Source organism: Trichoplusia ni, chromosome 1 (genome assembly GCF_003590095.1).
Source record: "Trichoplusia ni isolate ovarian cell line Hi5 chromosome 1, tn1, whole genome shotgun sequence".
NCBI classification, from domain to species: Eukaryota; Metazoa; Arthropoda; class Insecta; order Lepidoptera; family Noctuidae; genus Trichoplusia; species Trichoplusia ni.
The window spans coordinates 1668965-1687141 of NC_039478.1; the positions used below are offsets into that span (position 1 = coordinate 1668965).

Here is an 18177-nt window from a genome sequence, read left to right on the forward strand (position 1 = left end):
GAATCTGATGCATCTCACTGGCTTTTCTTGTTACACGTTGTTGAAAAGGCGGCGCGGCATTGTGTGGTCTAGCAGTTTGAACGTACGTCGCGGTCGTACAGCCAACGTGATCAACAACAATATAAGCTGTTTGTGTGTCCGCTTCTCGGCATTCAATTATCAATGTGACATTGCCTTTCGTTAAACTCGCTATCAATTAAGAAGTCAGCTGTTCAAATCTACCTTCCTACCCAGTTATGGTATTTATTTTGTTGTAATTAAGACTTAGATAGATATAAGTTATATCCTTACTTACTTATTTACTTGAATACGTCACTGAGAAACGGTGAAGGATAACATCGTGATAAATCCTTGATTCCATGAACATTGAAATCTAGAAACCTTTGTTATAATCGGCAATCAACTTTGTATAATATTTATAACAAGACTTGATTATTTTATTTATTCCTTCTGATTCTAACAACAGTTTACTTTATCTCAGGTAACTCAGACAGATTCTTTTCCAACCATGTAAAAGGTTGTATACCAAAACGAGTCTAGTCATTAGGAAAATTTCAAAAAAAAACAAACAAAAACCGTCCTAATTTAAGTAAGCCTTTAAAAAATGGCCCTCATGATTCTGGGCCGTCTCGAACTGCTTTATTGCTTGGTAACTTCGCGTGACCAGTTCGCTTCTAATCGTTTTGTGTGGAAATCCATCAGCAGTCAGTGCCCAAATGATTAATGATTGTGGACAGGTTCCCAAACTATTTGGGTGTTGCCGATACAACGTTAGAAATTACAAACTTATACTAATAAGGCATGCCCTGGCAGCCACGAGTTGATTTATTCACATTAAACCAAAGATTGTGAATTTGCTTCGTCGACAAATATTGAAATTTATGTGTTTAGATTGAACTTATTGTATTGACGAATTTCCCCTGAGTATTGAACCTAATGTTTGCTATGATATCGGCATTTATGTTTTTTATTTTTGGAAGTCTCGAACCCAAGTTTTCTACCAAAATTTAAATAAGCCATACTTTTAATTAAAAAAGCAAGAGTTTTGTATTGTCTCCAGTTTTATTTCTACTTAAAATTTCTTCCCTGTATTTTTCAAAATTTAACATTCAAATATCACACAGACGCGAACGACAGTATCCTGGTCTCATAAAAAAAAACTTGTAACAGAACGCAAAATGAAATTTGTGTCGAGTAAAAATGTTATTACGGTAAATTCGTAATCGTTATTACAATCCACTTTGACGCGTCTTAATTTAAATAACATAAGACGGAAATGAAATGTGACTTTAAAAGTGCGGTAAAACGGAATAGGTCAAGATACGCCCCCGGCGCCGGCGGCCTTAGGAGTGGTTTCTTTTTGTATTTTCGTGAGCAGTAGGGGTCGTGCAGCGCCTTGGCAAACTGTCGTCATAATGAGCGCCCTGGAACGCAATAACTTTAAACAGGTCGGGGAATCCAGGGCATTCCCAACAGCCAGCTATTGCACCCCATTGTAAGGTTTACGCAGCCCTAATAGAAAGCGCTCATTGAAAGTTGCAGCAAATTCATCTGAAACGAATAGTGGTCGTCCTCAGTGAGCCGGCTTTGTGCGGAAATAGCTAAGCCGAAGAATGTCGCTGCCGCATTTCGCCTTTAAGATGTCCGGTTATTATTTGGAGTGAGAACAATTGGAGTTGACTTATGAAATTTCTTTAGACCAATAATTCAATTTTTGCTCATGACTATACTAGGAACTTCCTCAAGGATGTATTGTCTACTGAGCTTTAAAATAATCAAATAAAACATACGTATATCAATGCAATAATCTTAATAAAAAAACAAGCTTATTTTTATTTGCCGCCGACTAGACGTCTCAAAATAAATACCAGGTTTTAAGACAAATATAAGTTTTCGGTTTAAATTTTAAAACCAACTAATGAAATTGGATACCTAATGGATTACATTTTTAATTAAAGTATCTTGCCAAATACGCTTGAGACACGGCTTTGTGCATCCAACTTCTTTAGATCAAGATAAAAAGCTTCAATCTTAATTAAAGAGAGAGCACAACTCCGGTCGAGTTCGTTACAAATGATAGCTGTATAACGTGAAGAAACTACTCATTACATCCAATAACGTTCGGCCAGATTCCTTCGTCGCGATCAATCCTCGTTTAGGAGATACACCGAGAAGTCTTTGATTACACTCATGTACAACTGTGGATGGGGTGCTCCAGGTTCATATTATGTACAATAAATAACCGGATTTGATTTTTTGGAACGGGTTCATCAGCTTTGGTGTGGATTTAACATGTATGATTGATTGTCTTTCAGGACTAACCTTACAAGCCTCACAGCATTTTGCGTACTTCTTTTACTTTATTTTGTACACTGAGCCAGTCTGTTAATGATGCCAAATTGTGGATATAGAAAGCTGAAACTGATGACATTTAGTTCTAATGAGACGTCAAACAAACATTCAGAAAAACCGCAACCTACCCGCATATCAGTAAAGCAGCTGAAAGCGACTTTAATTCACTTAAACCATCGTTATACGTTCCCTTTGTCACAGTTTAATCGTGAATTCAAACAAAGTTCCTCGCAACACACTATACACCGCAGAAATGGCAACAATACCTTGCTATGAAAATTTCGAAACAATGTTCGACGAAAAATGTTACTCCGGTGACATTGCACAGGTTAGCATAACTCGTAAATTACACTATTCATAACAAAACGTATTCAAGAACTCGTTCCCTTATTCACAGGAACTTACGAAACTCGGAGGACTTTTCAGAGGAGTTATTTAAACATGCACCTTTATGGTTAGCAAATAGGTCGCTGTTTTTCAGTATCAACGTGACCAAAAACCTGTCCAACAATTTTTGCCGTCGTTTCCGGATCGTAGTTTTGTTGATCGAAACCACCTATGACCCGATGTTCGCAGCCTTTTTATTACACATGTTGCAATTTTCGCCTTTCTATATCGCCACATACCTCTCTATGGACATTAGACAGTACAGCCACAATAACATTTAAATAAAGGTTTTGTTTCTCGTCCTACGTGCCTTGAATTCGGTCGTGACGCTGCTTCAACGATTCTTCTAACGAAAATCGCAATTTTTAAGTGATTATAGCTCACGGGCAACCTTTGTGAGATCTCATCATGTGGGGGAACGTGACCATGATTAAATTCAGCGTACCGCTTCTAAATTTTACCGTTTCATTTTTAAATGTAGGGATGAAATGGAATCGTTTTAAACGCAGTGGTACTTTAAACGAAAAATAATAAGTCTGGAAATCGTACAATTGTTCCCCTTTTACTTTTTAATTCCTTCAAATGTTGCATTGTTCATGAATATAATAAGTACCATTTATTTTAATACACTATAGTACTCTTAAACGGCCCGTATGCGTTATCTCATCATCTAATTTTAGAGTAAATTCCAACACTTATGATTTTATTTCGCTACAGTTAACCTTAAGTAAAATAAACCAATACTATCCACAAAAGTAAAAAACAATTCTTCGCGTATCAAACAATCGAGATTGGGGTTTGACAAACTACAGATGTCTATACAAACATTTGAGTAACAGCATTTGTGAATTTAGGTATCTACAGAACAAGGGAATACTCCCCAGTGTAGCAGGTAAATCTACATATGCTAGCAAATTCGAAGTTAGTAAAATATCTAGGTCATACAAATAATGGTCCCTGCAGGTCAGAACACACTGTTCCGACCACGGGTCGCAAAACACCGATTCAATATTTTATCACCGTTCCCATGTTTAAAAAAGAAACGGGACTAAGATACATGTAAAATCTCTGATTTCTATAAAATAAAATTTTAAAGAGTTTGTGATCATTTAGAACTTCAACTTTTTTGTGACTTGCCTAACTCGTGTGATACTGTAATTTAGTGACCTGTTTAAATTGTTACTCATAAAAAATAAGGAATACTTAATTAATAGAAAGTTCGCTACAGTCCTATCATTTAAAGACACTCCGGCGCTCATCTAATACCCCACGGATTGTATAGAGGTGTCAGTAGTGTCCGCACCCCCAGTTTCCCAATTACTGTTACATGTCCCACGCGATAGGAGACAAGCCGGTGCCCATTAATCGCAAGCTATTTCTATAGACTCTGTCAACACACCCAATCACTGCACTTAAATCCAGATTGGGTTCCATTCGGTAACATCTGTAGTTATAGCCACCCATTAACAATCACTCACACATATTATGCAAGTTTGAGAGTTAATGCAGAGAATGTTTGCACTGCTAAGTAACTACTAATCGAAACATCATGCATCACGAACGCTATTCGAGATCAAAGCGATATTGCGCGCTAATATAAGTTAACATGCCGCTTAATACCAAGTGCGGCATTACGTTTGGTAATGGATACCGTCTACACCCCCGAACCGATATCCCTTCCGTCCGCTACGCTAGATAAACGGCTATCATGACTCTTCTGAATATAAAAATCATATTTCCCCGACAGCTACGCACTAGTTGAAAAGGGAAAGGTTACGTAATACCAAAAAAATGTATACGAATCAGTAGTATCTGCATTTAGGCACGTGAGATCGTAAACTCCAGATTAAGATTTATATCCCAATCGTGAAAGCGTAACTATTTTTAGTCCAAATATAAACCTATGAATATTTATTACGATATTCTAATAAATCTATTTTTATATTTCCACTATAATGTATGAAAACCCTATCCGTTGGAATATAAAAAGATACTTGTATTTTAGAAATTGGACAAATAACGTTTACACGCGTCAGTGGTTATGATAAGGACCATTAAATGTGTATAAATCTTAGGTCAGAGAGCGGCGAACCGCGTTGCAGAAGTATTAGTCGTAAGCGATTGATTTGCGAGGGATGTGCAGTCGGCAATCGTTTATCGATAAAATGAATGTAGTGACGTAAGTTGTAGTAACATTTAGTTAGTTAACCGTTTATTCGGTGTCCTTGCGAGCGCGAGCGAGTCAGGGCGTGCGGGTTGTATTGATTTTTTTGTACGGCACGCGCCACCGACTACGTCCAAGTAATACTATTTGAATAATGCCATCTTGTCCCGCTATCAGTCTTGTTAATTTTAAAGTATCATAAGCAGCCAAAAATAAAACAGCCGCTAGGTCTGCAATGAATCTCAATTTTCTACAATCGCTGAACATGAGGAACTAAGAGTCGATTACGTTATGAGTCATTCATTCATGAAGTAAGACACTGGCTACCAACGAGAAAACAGACACAACCCTCTTTTCCAATCATTTCTAAAATTCCATCAAAAACAGTTTTAAGCCTCGCAATTAAATGACGATTTGTAAATTTTTGGGCAAGATCAGGATATAATCTTAAAGAAATACGCCTGAGAATCGCTAATTGAAGTTTACTTTCAGAAATCGATACAAGGTTGTTACATTAGTATTCGACACCGCTCAAGAAATTAGCATTTCCACAAAGATGTCTCATTTCACCGAATTCTTTTATAACAGATGTATTTTTTTGTATTTGATTTATAAAACATTTCAATTGTACGAAACGTATTGCTCGGACGTGAAGATGACTGTTGGCACTATACATGTCATTATATAATGCACAATAAAGTCCACAAAGCGGTTATGAATATTTTACATTATTCTGCCAACTAGTTAAGCGTAGCCCAAATAGTCGCTTTGTGGAAGATGAGTTTCTGTTGACATGGGAATGCCACCAGTTTCTAGTTTGCAAACGTTTTATGACAAACTCGTAAAGCTTGGCTTTGGACATTCTTGATATGATCGTACCGCTACCCCAAGTACTTCAGACAAGACAAAAGTTTTTAATAGTTTAGTGGCAACTATGAACATACGTTACAATAAATCTCTAGTCTCCTAGCTTTAGTAAACCGAGCTCATTGTTCTAAGCGGTACAATACTCTTACATTTCGGTTTCTAGCCTGCGGCGTATTTAAGATAATTAACTATGTTTCAATCATTTCAAGGCGTTCATAAAATCAAAAAGCATTGTAAAAATAATTGACTAAACAAAGTTTTATTCAGACGCGTTTGAGCGCACCAATAAGAGCAATAGCGTATATTGCTGTTAAGGCGACCTGTCACATTCAAAGAACACATGTGAGAATAACAGCGAGCGTGAAATACTGACAGAGAATAACTAGCAGATGCATGCATATTTCACCATTCATATGGACCAAGAGCGAAAAATCCAAGAGCATGTAAGCTTCCGAAAGATTTTCCTTATATTTCGAGTGAAACCCAAGAGCAATGTCGTATGGATTGGTGTCGCACAATGTTACATAAATTCGGCGGGGAGCGTCGCAAATTCTATGTTCGACAGCGGCACAGATGACGAAACTTTGAAGTATTGTTACGAACCCGAATCTAGAAGACAGTTTGCTCTTGTTTTTTTTTTTAAGACATCCCTCTCGAACAACTGTTTTGAAAAGCGAAGTATAGGTTTTCGAAGTTTATAAACTACTTGATTAAAGTGTACAGTAGAGTTACGAAAAACTGTGGATGCCTATATATGTTCAGTAGTTTATTTGATCATGCATTTCTATGCAGTTACAGATTAATAGGATCGTACAGTACTTGAATGTCTAAACTTCAGACAGTCGCTTTGTAGTCGAGTTAGTTTGACGCGGGAATTCTGTATTAGTTTCCTAACACCGTTAACTTTATAAAAGTGAGTACAATTTGAACATCCTTGATGTGAATAAATCGTATCCGAGTCGTGCTGCGTTAGCGGTGACTGACTCTGTTCGTAACGTTAGTCGAGTTAATTGTTTTAATTAGGGACAAAATGGTCCAACATTTCGGGTCCGACCTTCCGCATTTTTCAAATAACTCGTGCTTAGATTAACTTGGAGCTTTGATCGCAGTTCTATATCAAAGGAAGGTTTGTAAAGCATATTTAGCCAATGATTCAATAAGACGTACTCAATTAAAATTAAGGTTGATTTTAGTTTTACTATCAACATTCGATGGAGCAATCCCCTCAAAAGAAATCGGATGTAATAAAACAGAAAAACATAATACACACTAGTATTGTCAAGAACATCCAACAAACGTGTGTTGAGGGCATTCACTGGATTTCTCTAGACGATGTAAAAGAGCGCCATGAAAGCGTCTAGACCGACAAAAGTAAACCAGACTCGTCCCACTAACGCTTCCGCTCACTACTACGCACTGCGATGATTCACGCACGTCGACACGTCACAGACTAGCAGAATAAGTAGCCAGTATGACAACGTAAACATGTGTGGTCAGCAATGTAAGTTGTTGAGCATATATTCTTCTTATCGAGTTAATGGTAACAAAATTTCTTGTACTCATTTTTTTCCTATCAGATTTTTTTTTTCCTTATCAGAATGGTTTTGACAGTAGCATGCTTGCACAATTTTTCCGCGTCTTATGGTTTGGATTGCATTGGTTTGGCAAGATTTTAGTTCATTGCTAGCCGCTATTCTTTCTCATTTAATTTATTATAATTATTGCATTTTGGCAAAAATCTTGGTTATCTTTCATCGATCAATCATTTTTGTTTCTGGCTGTACACAGAAGAAAAGGTCTGAAACTCAATAAGTTGTCTCAATATATGACACAACAAAATAAGTTAATATCCTGCAAAGAAACTCCTTATGTGTCCTAGACTACGACAGCACTCGATACGTCTGTACCCAAACGTTCAGCAAATAAAGAACGAAAAAATATTTTAAAATGGTATTGTAACATGTGTATTGACTCCTCTAATGGAACCGTCACTTTTATTGACAACAGTTATGTGAAAGAGTCTTTGAACGTGATAAATATTTTCTCTTTGACTTGCAATTCATTGAAAAGCGAGGGCCGGAGACAACTTCACAACACAGAAAACTTTACATTTACAATACAAAGTAACGATTTGAGTTCCGCAAAATAGACAGTTCATCATCATCATCTTCAGCCAGTTCAATCGCAGTTCAATTATCACAACTTAATAAATTAATTCGCTATTTAAAATTAAATATATACGCTCCGCGTAGCTCCAAGTAAGACAATAAACCATTCACACGTCTAAACAATGCACACAATTAAAGCCATACCGAGGTGTAAAATGTTTGAAAACCTTTTTGCGTTCACGGATTATTAAAACTTTTAATAAATGACTCTAACTTTATATGAAAAAAAAAAGTTATGCCTTTGTTTAAAAATCTGAAATATTCAAACCAGTGCAGTTTATTAAACGTGCACTAGTACAATTAAAATATTGAAAACATACTACTTATTGCGTAAAAATACTTTGGTTTGTAGGTCATAACGCGTGAAATAAATAAAGGTTTTTTAGTTCAAGATTGATTCTTTACAAATAAACATTCGCTACGATCGCATCATAGCTAATTACGAAATCCAAACAAAAATGTAGTGAGCGTTTATACCACGTTGCGAGTTTGAGTGCCGTGACGTAACACATCCTTGCTCTGCATATCACTCCCTTATAACTTACACAGAAGTCCTGACTCATACTCCTCTAGTAGTTGTTAATCTTATGACATCTGTGTAATAAAACTCCTTTATTCTACCTGTGAAACATTACGACATTAATACAATGAATTGTATTATTTTATACCCGTTGTAACCCTTTAATCGTGATGTTAATTGACAAATTCAGGCCACATTATCGGTCAAAAACGATTCTCGCAATCGTGCACTACTTATGACCAATTTTGTTATTAACGAGGTCTGTCGCATTGACGTCCATTTAAAAGCTGTCAATTTACATTACTTGTTTTTTGTAAAAACGGTACCTGCTTTATTCGCGATCCGGTCGATAACTACAATTTGTCCGTGTGTTTTGGTGGCCTTCCTCACCGCTCTTGCCGGCAAAGCGTTGAAAATTGGGAGCATCGGTTAATCTGGTCAAACCGGGCTAACGAAAACAAGCGAAACCCAATCATCAGTGCTCGTTAGACCGCTCCGCGCCCTCTATAATACGAATAGTTGAAAATAAAATCACAATACGTATTTTTATTTTCTGTCAAAAAAAAATATACCATTCCCGCGTCCCGCCACGCCTCTTTGTATTGATGTATGCACTTCGGTAAGACTACTATTTGAGCAAGTGTTCAATCTTGTTTTTTTATTCCTTTGCCGCGTTTTTCAGAACGCGAAGTTGGCGCATGCTTGTTCACTTAAGTGAGTGGTCTCAAGCAATCTTTTCATGCATCATTTATGTAACGTCAATAGAACGTCGCGAGAACTTAGTTCTTACACCTCCCTCATTTTACAGCCACTAATAGTTCTATAAATAAAAACTTGGGAGTACTATTTGAGAAAGTTGGTATTAAAGTTATTTCATAAAATACCAAAGCTGACATTCATTTGCATCCAAATATTTCGGTATCTGTTATTCCGTAGTATGCCAATATTTCGGTGTTACGCTTGAAAGCACGCTCGCAATGTATTGTGTCATGTCCAAGTGAGATACATACGTGTAAGTGAAGATCGTTGACACGTTTAGCCGAACGACGAAGTGGCTGTCAATACAACTGACTCTGTGCATAACTTTCTAATTGATAGACCGATATGATTATTTCGAATTTGTCGAAACTCCTGCTATCAGAACTTGAGCTTTAAAATATTTTTTTTGTATTTCACTTTGCTCACCTGTATATTTTAAATAAAGGCGCTATAATTATTAAATTAAAAAGTAAAACCTAATCAAGACACGTATTTCTTTAATGTCATTAGTAGTAACGGACGCTCTGCACGCAAGGTAGGGATTATGTTGTATGAAATGTGATCTACGGTAAAGATTTCAATTTAGTTTAATAAAATATAGCTCTTTAATTTGCGGCAATTTCGTGTGTTTTCATAATTTATACTATTATTTGAGAGTTCGAAGAAAAAATGTTTATAAAGTATCCACTGATTTTACAATGCATTTTATATAATCTAAGAATATCTGCATATATAAAATGCTAATATAAACTACACGCTTTCGTTTCTTTAAATCGCATGTTCTAAACACAAGACCAGCTTTAGACCGATAGATAAAATTATTTTAGTCGTTACACAGAACAAACTGGGTTAGTCCGCAAATAAAAGGTAGGTCACGGGCGTTCTACAAACTCAGCTCAAAATGCGATCTCGTGCCTACTTTAACTTAGTCTTACTACTTAAATACGTACATTCCATGACAGCGAATTACTAAAGTTTTTGACATACGTCTGCTGTATTATTTGTACAGAGTTTAATATGTCACGTCGTTCTGCTGTTCATATTGTAGTTTTACTTCATCAAATCTTGTTCATTGTCTTCTACGAAACCGTCGCATACGAGTTTACAATTTCAAAAGCACTAAATATTATTTCATTAAGACATATAGCAATCAAAATGTTTTATCAACGAAATCAAGCCTTTATCAAACCAGACTTAGACTTATCCCTAATCAATGTGCCGAATATTTCATAAATATTTTTGTCAAGTTTTTTAAAGAACTGTCTACTACATAAATTAAGGAAACGATTACCCACAAATTGCTTCTGTATTATACATTTGAGGAGCACTGAAATGGACTTATTATCTGAGGCGTCGCCTGACGGAGTAGTCATTAAGTCACAGCTGCAGGGGCATCCGGACTCGATGGAATCTCGACAGATACTAGCGGCACTGCTCGTTAGTGCCCGCCCTTATAAATCATCATCTCGCATCCATTATTGCCCAGAATTTGTCACGAAAATGACCGAAAAATAACCAAGGTTAATTTTCACATTTGTAAATCTTATACACAAAGTTCTCGTGTCTCCGAATACGCTATCATACCTATTCCTCGGAAACGGCTTGACCGATGTTTATGGAAATTATTTTAATTATGCTTAATCTGTAGTAAGTCTGAGTATCGGCTACAATCTATTTTTCGTAGCCCTATAAAGGCTGAACACCCCTAATTTTCTTTTTTTATTCGTTTTTATCAACTCCGGAAACTCCCTAAAACTAATTTTATCGTTTGCCGCTTCAGCTAGTTGTATATGTTAGCGTACAACTCCGGGCTTAAAAAAGAACACACTAAATAATTAATGTACTAATCTCCGCATGAAGTTAAAATAGTAATTAAAAAGGAAAATCCCTTTTCACCCTCGTCTGTTTGGAAACCGAATAATTTTGACACGGAACCGAAATTCGTTTAAAATACGCTTACAAGTTTTAATTGCAATACAGCGGGGTTTTTTAAATAGTTTGCTAACTTTAGCTTTCAAAATTAAAAACGAGCTTGGTACTCACGCATACAATGGAGGTGCCAAAAACTCGACGTGTAAACGTATTCGTTGTTAACGCTTTCGACGACCAAAATGTACACGACACTCGTAAATTAATAAAAAATATACGTAGTCTTAGTATAGAAATATGCCGTGCAACATCTGATATTGTATTAGGCTATTCTTGTCGATTCGCTACTGCCTCAATTCGATACATAACCCTAAAACCTAACCAGTTATTATATCAATTGTATATCTACTTAATAACTCGAAGAACTACCCCTACAATTCTAAAGAAACAGTCAATATAATTGTCGCAATATTATGACGCATAAAATAATGCAGCATAGACCTGGCTACCTTAAATACTACCCAACCTATGTCAATGTCCCTGGTCTGACCCACTTGCCTTATAATTACTTGCACACACTTAAGTAGTTCAATTTCACACAAACACATTTAATACCCCTTTACTTATAGTTGCTTGCCTCAGCAATCAGACTAATTCCGGTACTTTCGATAACTATTTTGCATGTTCAACCAAATAAGTGCTTTGTGTTCGGTCACACTAAGATTATGCAGACCCCTTCTACTCAATGGAACACAATGTCGCTAGCAAAAACGTTATGTAATCAAATTTTCTTTGTTACGTATTGATCTTAAACATAGATTTAAGGGAAACTCATATTACGTTTAAAAACATATTTATAAAGTACCCGTTGATTATCAACACATTTATGGCTACTCAATATCAAACCTCTTACTTAATATTAGCGTTTAGCGAATGATGATTTCCAATCCGATCTCAGTTAAGTAAAAAGGCCTATAATTTATAAACACCATTAATCTGATAACTAAGGCAATAAGTTATTTGCTGATACCCCGTAATTTCCTTCGGGATCAGGTCGCAATTACTGGGGTTAGCACTGCAAACAGTACTTATAGCTGAGTGCTGTCTTCGAGCGAGTTTCGAGGTCAACGCGAATACTTGTGCACCACCCGCCACTGTTGAGAAACTCTTCGTTTAAGTTTTTCAAACAACTGCAGCCGTTCTCAATGTCACGAAACTAAAGGCCATGTCGGATTTCATTTCTCTTTCGAAACAAACTTTCTTCACAATCCAAAATTACGTAACCAAACTATTTCAAACTTAACAACACAAATCACTTAGAGGACCACTAAAATGTAGAATATATAATAAAGTCACTTAACCATTTATTAAAATTACTATGCATATTTTTGAAGTAAAACTAGAAGATGGTATGAAATTGCAAGATACATAAGGGACGGCACGCTTTGATCAGAAAACAAAGAGGTCCCTCGATGTTGAAACCTCTATTGTGTGTTTTTCTTATAGTCACACGAAACACAGGAATAAGTGGAGGTGGGAATAGCTAGCAAATAGTTAGTTGCCGATTTTGTGTTAGATAAATCGCGTTGGTAATATGTAAGAACACATTTTGCGGTTTGTGTACTTTAACGTTGCTAGGCAACCAAAGGACAGTGTACTCGTTATTGTATTTATATCATACTGCAGTACGGCTGCCGTTCATTATACCTCTAAGAATGTTTATAAAAAATATATTAGGTTAGGTCAGTAGGCCGGCCGAATCTAGATCGGATTTTGCTTCGATTTAAATCTATTTCTCGATTTCAGTTGAACAAGACGTCATGGTCAGTCGCTGACTTCGGTGTTGTGCTGTATTAGTTTTAAGTTTTTAAGGTCAACAATGTTTCTCATTCATGTGTCCCGGTGTCCAACCTTTACAAAGGTCGGCAGGGCATTAGTAACCCCTCGGGTGTAGCAAATGTCTGCCTTCCTTCCATTGGAGGGCCGTCATCTTGCTCACTCGTCTACCATAAAAAAGAATTTGTGTTTAAATGTCGCTGTTTTTTCCAGCTGGTTATTTGAACATTTTTAATGTACAGGCTGTTTTAGATCGATAAAATTATGACAGAAGGTTCGTTTACCAAACTATCTGAAGTTGGTATCCCTTCCGTAATATCCGCAAAGTTTTACTTTGAGGTAGCGTTGAAATCAAATTTGATCCTGGGATGAAGTTCACAAACCTAACAAATCGAGGCTTAATTAACGCGAAGACGAACTAGGAACTTATTTAAACGAACAAACCGCGACGGTTTGGTACCTTTAACTCGTAATCCCACAAATCAGGGCGACTCGAACATTAATAAATTTGTATTATAGAGATTGACAATAAGTAAGATATTTACTAGTATTTGAGGATAACAGAAGGTATTGTAATAAATGATGTACCCAGAAATTATACAGCCAATGGGCATATGTGGTATAGACCTTTTGTGTTTATTAAATTAAGTACTATTACAAATACTATAATTATTCCATACTTATATATATAAGTATGGACAACGATTCAGACATACATATGCTTTCCAGAGTTTTTTTTCGATTAAGTTATAATAAAAAAATAGTTGTTACACTATGAACTTAGTTTCGTTGCTTCTTGTTCCGAGTTCCGACATCGCGCATTTTCTATATCGGTTCGCGGGAACCTCAAACATTGCTCTGTATTTCACGCTTAGGCTAAACACGCTGTATAATAGAAAATAATTTTAACATTTATCATCAAACCTTTTCATAATCCTACTGATAGAAGTATGACAGAAACAAAACGAATGACAAATTAAAACGAATAACTTGATAAAACCCGAAATGGATACACATCCTTGATTTATCATTACTAAATTTTAAAAAACTAATAATTGATTTAGTAAAATACGATATAACAGAACAAAGAGTACTCACCCTTAGTAGATAGGTGAATAAACTGCATTAATGGGGTGTCGCGACACATCGGCGCCGAGTGCGCTCATAACAAACAAACACATAGTCCCGAGTGAAAGAACCTCACACGTCACACGTACCACTAACGCGCTAATAGGTGAAACCAAAAGTGTTCCTGCATCGTGCACTATACTCGTAATATGTAGGACCCGGCATTGTACTTTCTTGCATCAATAGACTCGAGTTGCATTTGCCACCGTTCTAATTAGTTACTGTTATACGGTCTCCAGTAAATCTTAATTAGCCTGCGCTTTTCAACGTAATTAAATTTTATACGAAAGGGGTACTGTTACTAGCAGAAAGCCACCTAAAATAACTTATTTAATCGTTAGTACCGTAAAGGCACATTTAACATGTTCAAAGCACGTTTGAATTGTCTGTTGTTACGCGATTATTTAATAAAATTGGAACGTTTAAGGAATTCCTTATATAAATCAAAATAACTTTGAAACTTTGATAAATGCAATGATTTACGTGAAATACTTGAATTAAAGGTTTTGTTATTTGTAAGGCGGAATAGTATCGGTAGTGGGTCTGGTACCGCAGTGTTATGTAACAGACTGCCGCTCGATATAGACTGTAGCGACTACATGACGGCGGCGCGATGGCTACCGGCTGACGACGTCTGGTCATGCCGCTTTATATCCTTTGGGACTTTGGAAAATCACTCACCGGAAAATTATTTTGCCAGGAATATTAGCCATTTTGACGCACACGCCCATTCCACTCGCAGTATACAGCGCGCGCTCGCTGCCCCTCTTCCAGACTAATTTCTGATTTACTACCCTCAGTAATTCTCTCGAACTTTTAATCTAGTCATTCAAGATTCTATAAAGTTTCCCGCTCTTACCATTAAAGCCATAGAAACCGATGCATACCTATATCTTACGCAACGATTTTTCTTTATGTCTTTTGACATAAAAGGTTATTTCGAAGAAAGATGTTTGTCAAGACCCAGTTCCTGCAGCAACCTATACTAACTTCTTATTTCACTTCTAACCTAAATTCTCTTATATTTGCCATCAATAAAATATAAGTCAATAAGCACATAAGTCGTTGATTAGCTATCGAATGATATTTTTATGTATTTCCTCAAGGTTGCTATAGCAACTGAGCTTTCTTTATCGATTCATAGCTCTCAGTATTGAATTTTTTCTAAAGAAATATTTAATAACCTGACTACGTAAAACTTTTGCGTGTAAAGGCAAACATGAATAGATCTTACACGCCGATAAGTAGGAATGAGCTCGCCTTTATACACTGATACTGAACCATGTTACTGACAAGGTTTTCAGTAAAATACCCCGTTATGAAAAGTCCACCAGCAACCCTCAATTCTTAAAAGTAGTTTCTACTGCCGCTACAACGCTACAGAATACTTGAAACCAAATACATACATTACAGAGTGTGAAAATTGACGTTTCGTAGATGGAATTATGAAGTAGTGGCAGCAGTCAACTGCACCGATGTGTCGTATGGCGCACATTTTCCGTCCGCCGGCCCGCACACATCAATCACTGTCGTTAAACACGCGATTCCCCTAAACTTATTAGTACATTTATAATTTCTGGAAGCCAGGCCTGCGTGTGTTAAATTAAATTTTGCAAACGCTATCAAAGCACAAACCGCGTAACTGACTTAGGAGCGGTTTTCAGCACCGCGGTTGTCTCATAACGTGTATCTTAAACTTATGACATAACTTTGATAGAGTTGCCGTTACCTCGGCGACATCTTGGCAATATGCAAATATTTTAGTATATCAGTAGCGATCGGCCAGCTTTGTGGCTTGTTTCTAAGTAGCAAGACTAGTGCATTTGCTTGGAAGTTTTATCGATACATTTATTCATCGGGGAGTTCATCTCCTGGGGTCTACTTGCACTACGTACATAATTCATTTATTTCCTGCCGCAGTGTTATGTAATAGGGTCAGCGGTCGGTAACGTTGTTTCCTACATTTTTAAAACTCATCTTTAATGTTAATGACGTATCTAGTAAACTATCAGCCGTTGTGTCGTCAATTTAATAAATATCTCGATGTATCTGCTTCCTGGATAGACGAAACATTTATTTCGTCTATCCGTAAAAAAACATTTTTTGAAATAAATGTTTTTTCACAAACCAATTTTAATACATTCAATACGTGGATATATATTGTATAATCAAACTACTTTTCAAATGCAGCCACTGCATTATTACATTACGGTCAGATTCAGATTGGGTGGTCGCATGCAGACCGAGCCATTGCAATCACTACGGTCGGGAAATCTGGGAATACATTCTACTTCGTCTGTATCTGATTTTATTTTACATATTGGCTACTATTCCGTCACCGTATTTTATAAATATATTATAATCATAGGATTCTGTGTCGAAAATATTTAAAATCATATTCCTGTTAAAATTACGTCGGGATTTTTAATCGAATCATATCGCAGCCCTCGAATAAAAAGTGACGATCGCCAGCCAGGTCTGGCGGCTGATGAAATTCGATTTAGTGATTAGTGCGATCAAAGTGTGCTCGAAAATTGCTTATTTAATGTACTAGAGAATTTGAAAAAAAAAACTATTTCTATAAAACTTTTTAAAACATAACATTATTTCTCATTTAAATAAATGTCGCCGACTTTTTTGATATGTGGGTTTGTGTTTGATCGGGTCAGTTAATACTGAATGTTTGAAAAGCATTTGAAAAGATAGCTCTATTTATTTAGGAAAAATAATTATTGCTTATTTTCATTATTAATTCCTACTTTATTTCACATTTCAATTTTTATTAAACATTTTCATTTTATGCAAAATGTTAATAGTATAAACGCCTTGTTTTTAATAAATTTCTTGTTCTCGATTATGTTGAGTTTTCCGTATGTTACATGATATTTTCGCTAAGTGCGAACTGATTTTATTAGTTAAATCTTTTATCTCGATAAAATTGTATTGTAAAATCTCTCCTTTTGAAATAATAAGTTTTTATTTCAGTTTTATTTTGTCTTATATTAAGAAGCATTTTCAACGATCAAATTATTTTAAATAGGAACCATAAGTTATCCAGTTTTGCTTTGTTATTGTTATTTGCAAAGTTGTAAATAACTAATACGTGTTTTCCTCTTAAATTTGAAATCAGTAACGGATACATTTTGTTGCAGCTACGTTTACCCTACTATGGATGAGCTGGCTAACCAGCTGAACTACGTGGTGGGCCACTTCGGGATCCGCTCCTTCATCGGCTTCGGCGTCGGCGCCGGCGCCAACATCCTCGCGAGATTCGCTCTCGTTCATCCGCAAAAGGTAACTTACAGAATTAAATGAAACAAAACACGGATGAAGAAACTACTGGGCATTTAGAGACGAGGAGAAAAATTCTTCCTCATGTTAACGATGTGATTAAAGCAGTGTAAATTTTTCATCATTCGGAAACGAAACAGTAGGTATATACAGAAATATCCTAAGTCATGTTTTAGGCATCTACATACACGCTGCCTCGTTATCCAATTTTCAACCATGATACGAGCGCACGTATCCTGTGCGCTGGTGAATATCAAATTTAATTGAACCAAAGCCTAAACACTGACAGTTCCCTGTCCGTTACAGTCCGCCAAATTAAACGCTGATTTTGCTAATCATCGGGTAATCGGGCCTGACAGGCAGCGTTACAAAATACTGCAGCCTACAGATAACAGGATATTTAGTAACACAGGGAATATCGAACGTTTTACGGTAAACATACGTCACCCGTCATCAATGTGGTTCTCAGCCTAATGTTCCTTCAGCATGTACATGTTTTCGGAGCTATTTTTAAAATGTTAAGTAACAGTGCACTCATTTTAAAAGCAGCTTATAAGTTACTTCTTCTTCGCTACTTTGACCTAAAGAAATAAACGTAAAAGCACTTAGTATTTTGTTTAAAGAGAACATGATTCCAGCAAAAATATTCACAAAGCTATTATTATTTGCAAGATGGTATCCGCGATCGTTGGCGTAACAGTAGCGACAGTAAACGGTAGGAAGAACTTCAATCAACATCTTAAGAAGCTCTCGCCCCGTAATTGGATTGAGGAGCTGATACAGAAGGCGTCAACACGCCGCGCCGCCGCCTTCTCGAGTGGTTTACTCGACACTAA

The 18177-nt window shown here is 36.4% G+C and overlaps 1 protein-coding gene across 9 annotated transcripts in view; it reads left to right on the forward strand.

Annotated features, from left to right (window-relative positions):
- LOC113505370 (protein NDRG3-like) overlaps positions 1–18177 on the forward strand; it is a 73672-nt gene that overhangs the window by 41705 nt on the left and 13790 nt on the right. For all 9 annotated transcript variants that reach the window (XR_003401658.1, XM_026888227.1, XM_026888526.1 and 6 more), the window contains one exon: positions 17203–17344. Coding sequence is in view for 8 of the 9 variants with exons in the window: in XM_026888227.1 (XP_026744028.1) it covers positions 17203–17344 (142 nt within the window). In the remaining variant the exon portion in view is untranslated. The remainder of the gene's footprint in view (positions 1–17202; positions 17345–18177) is intronic.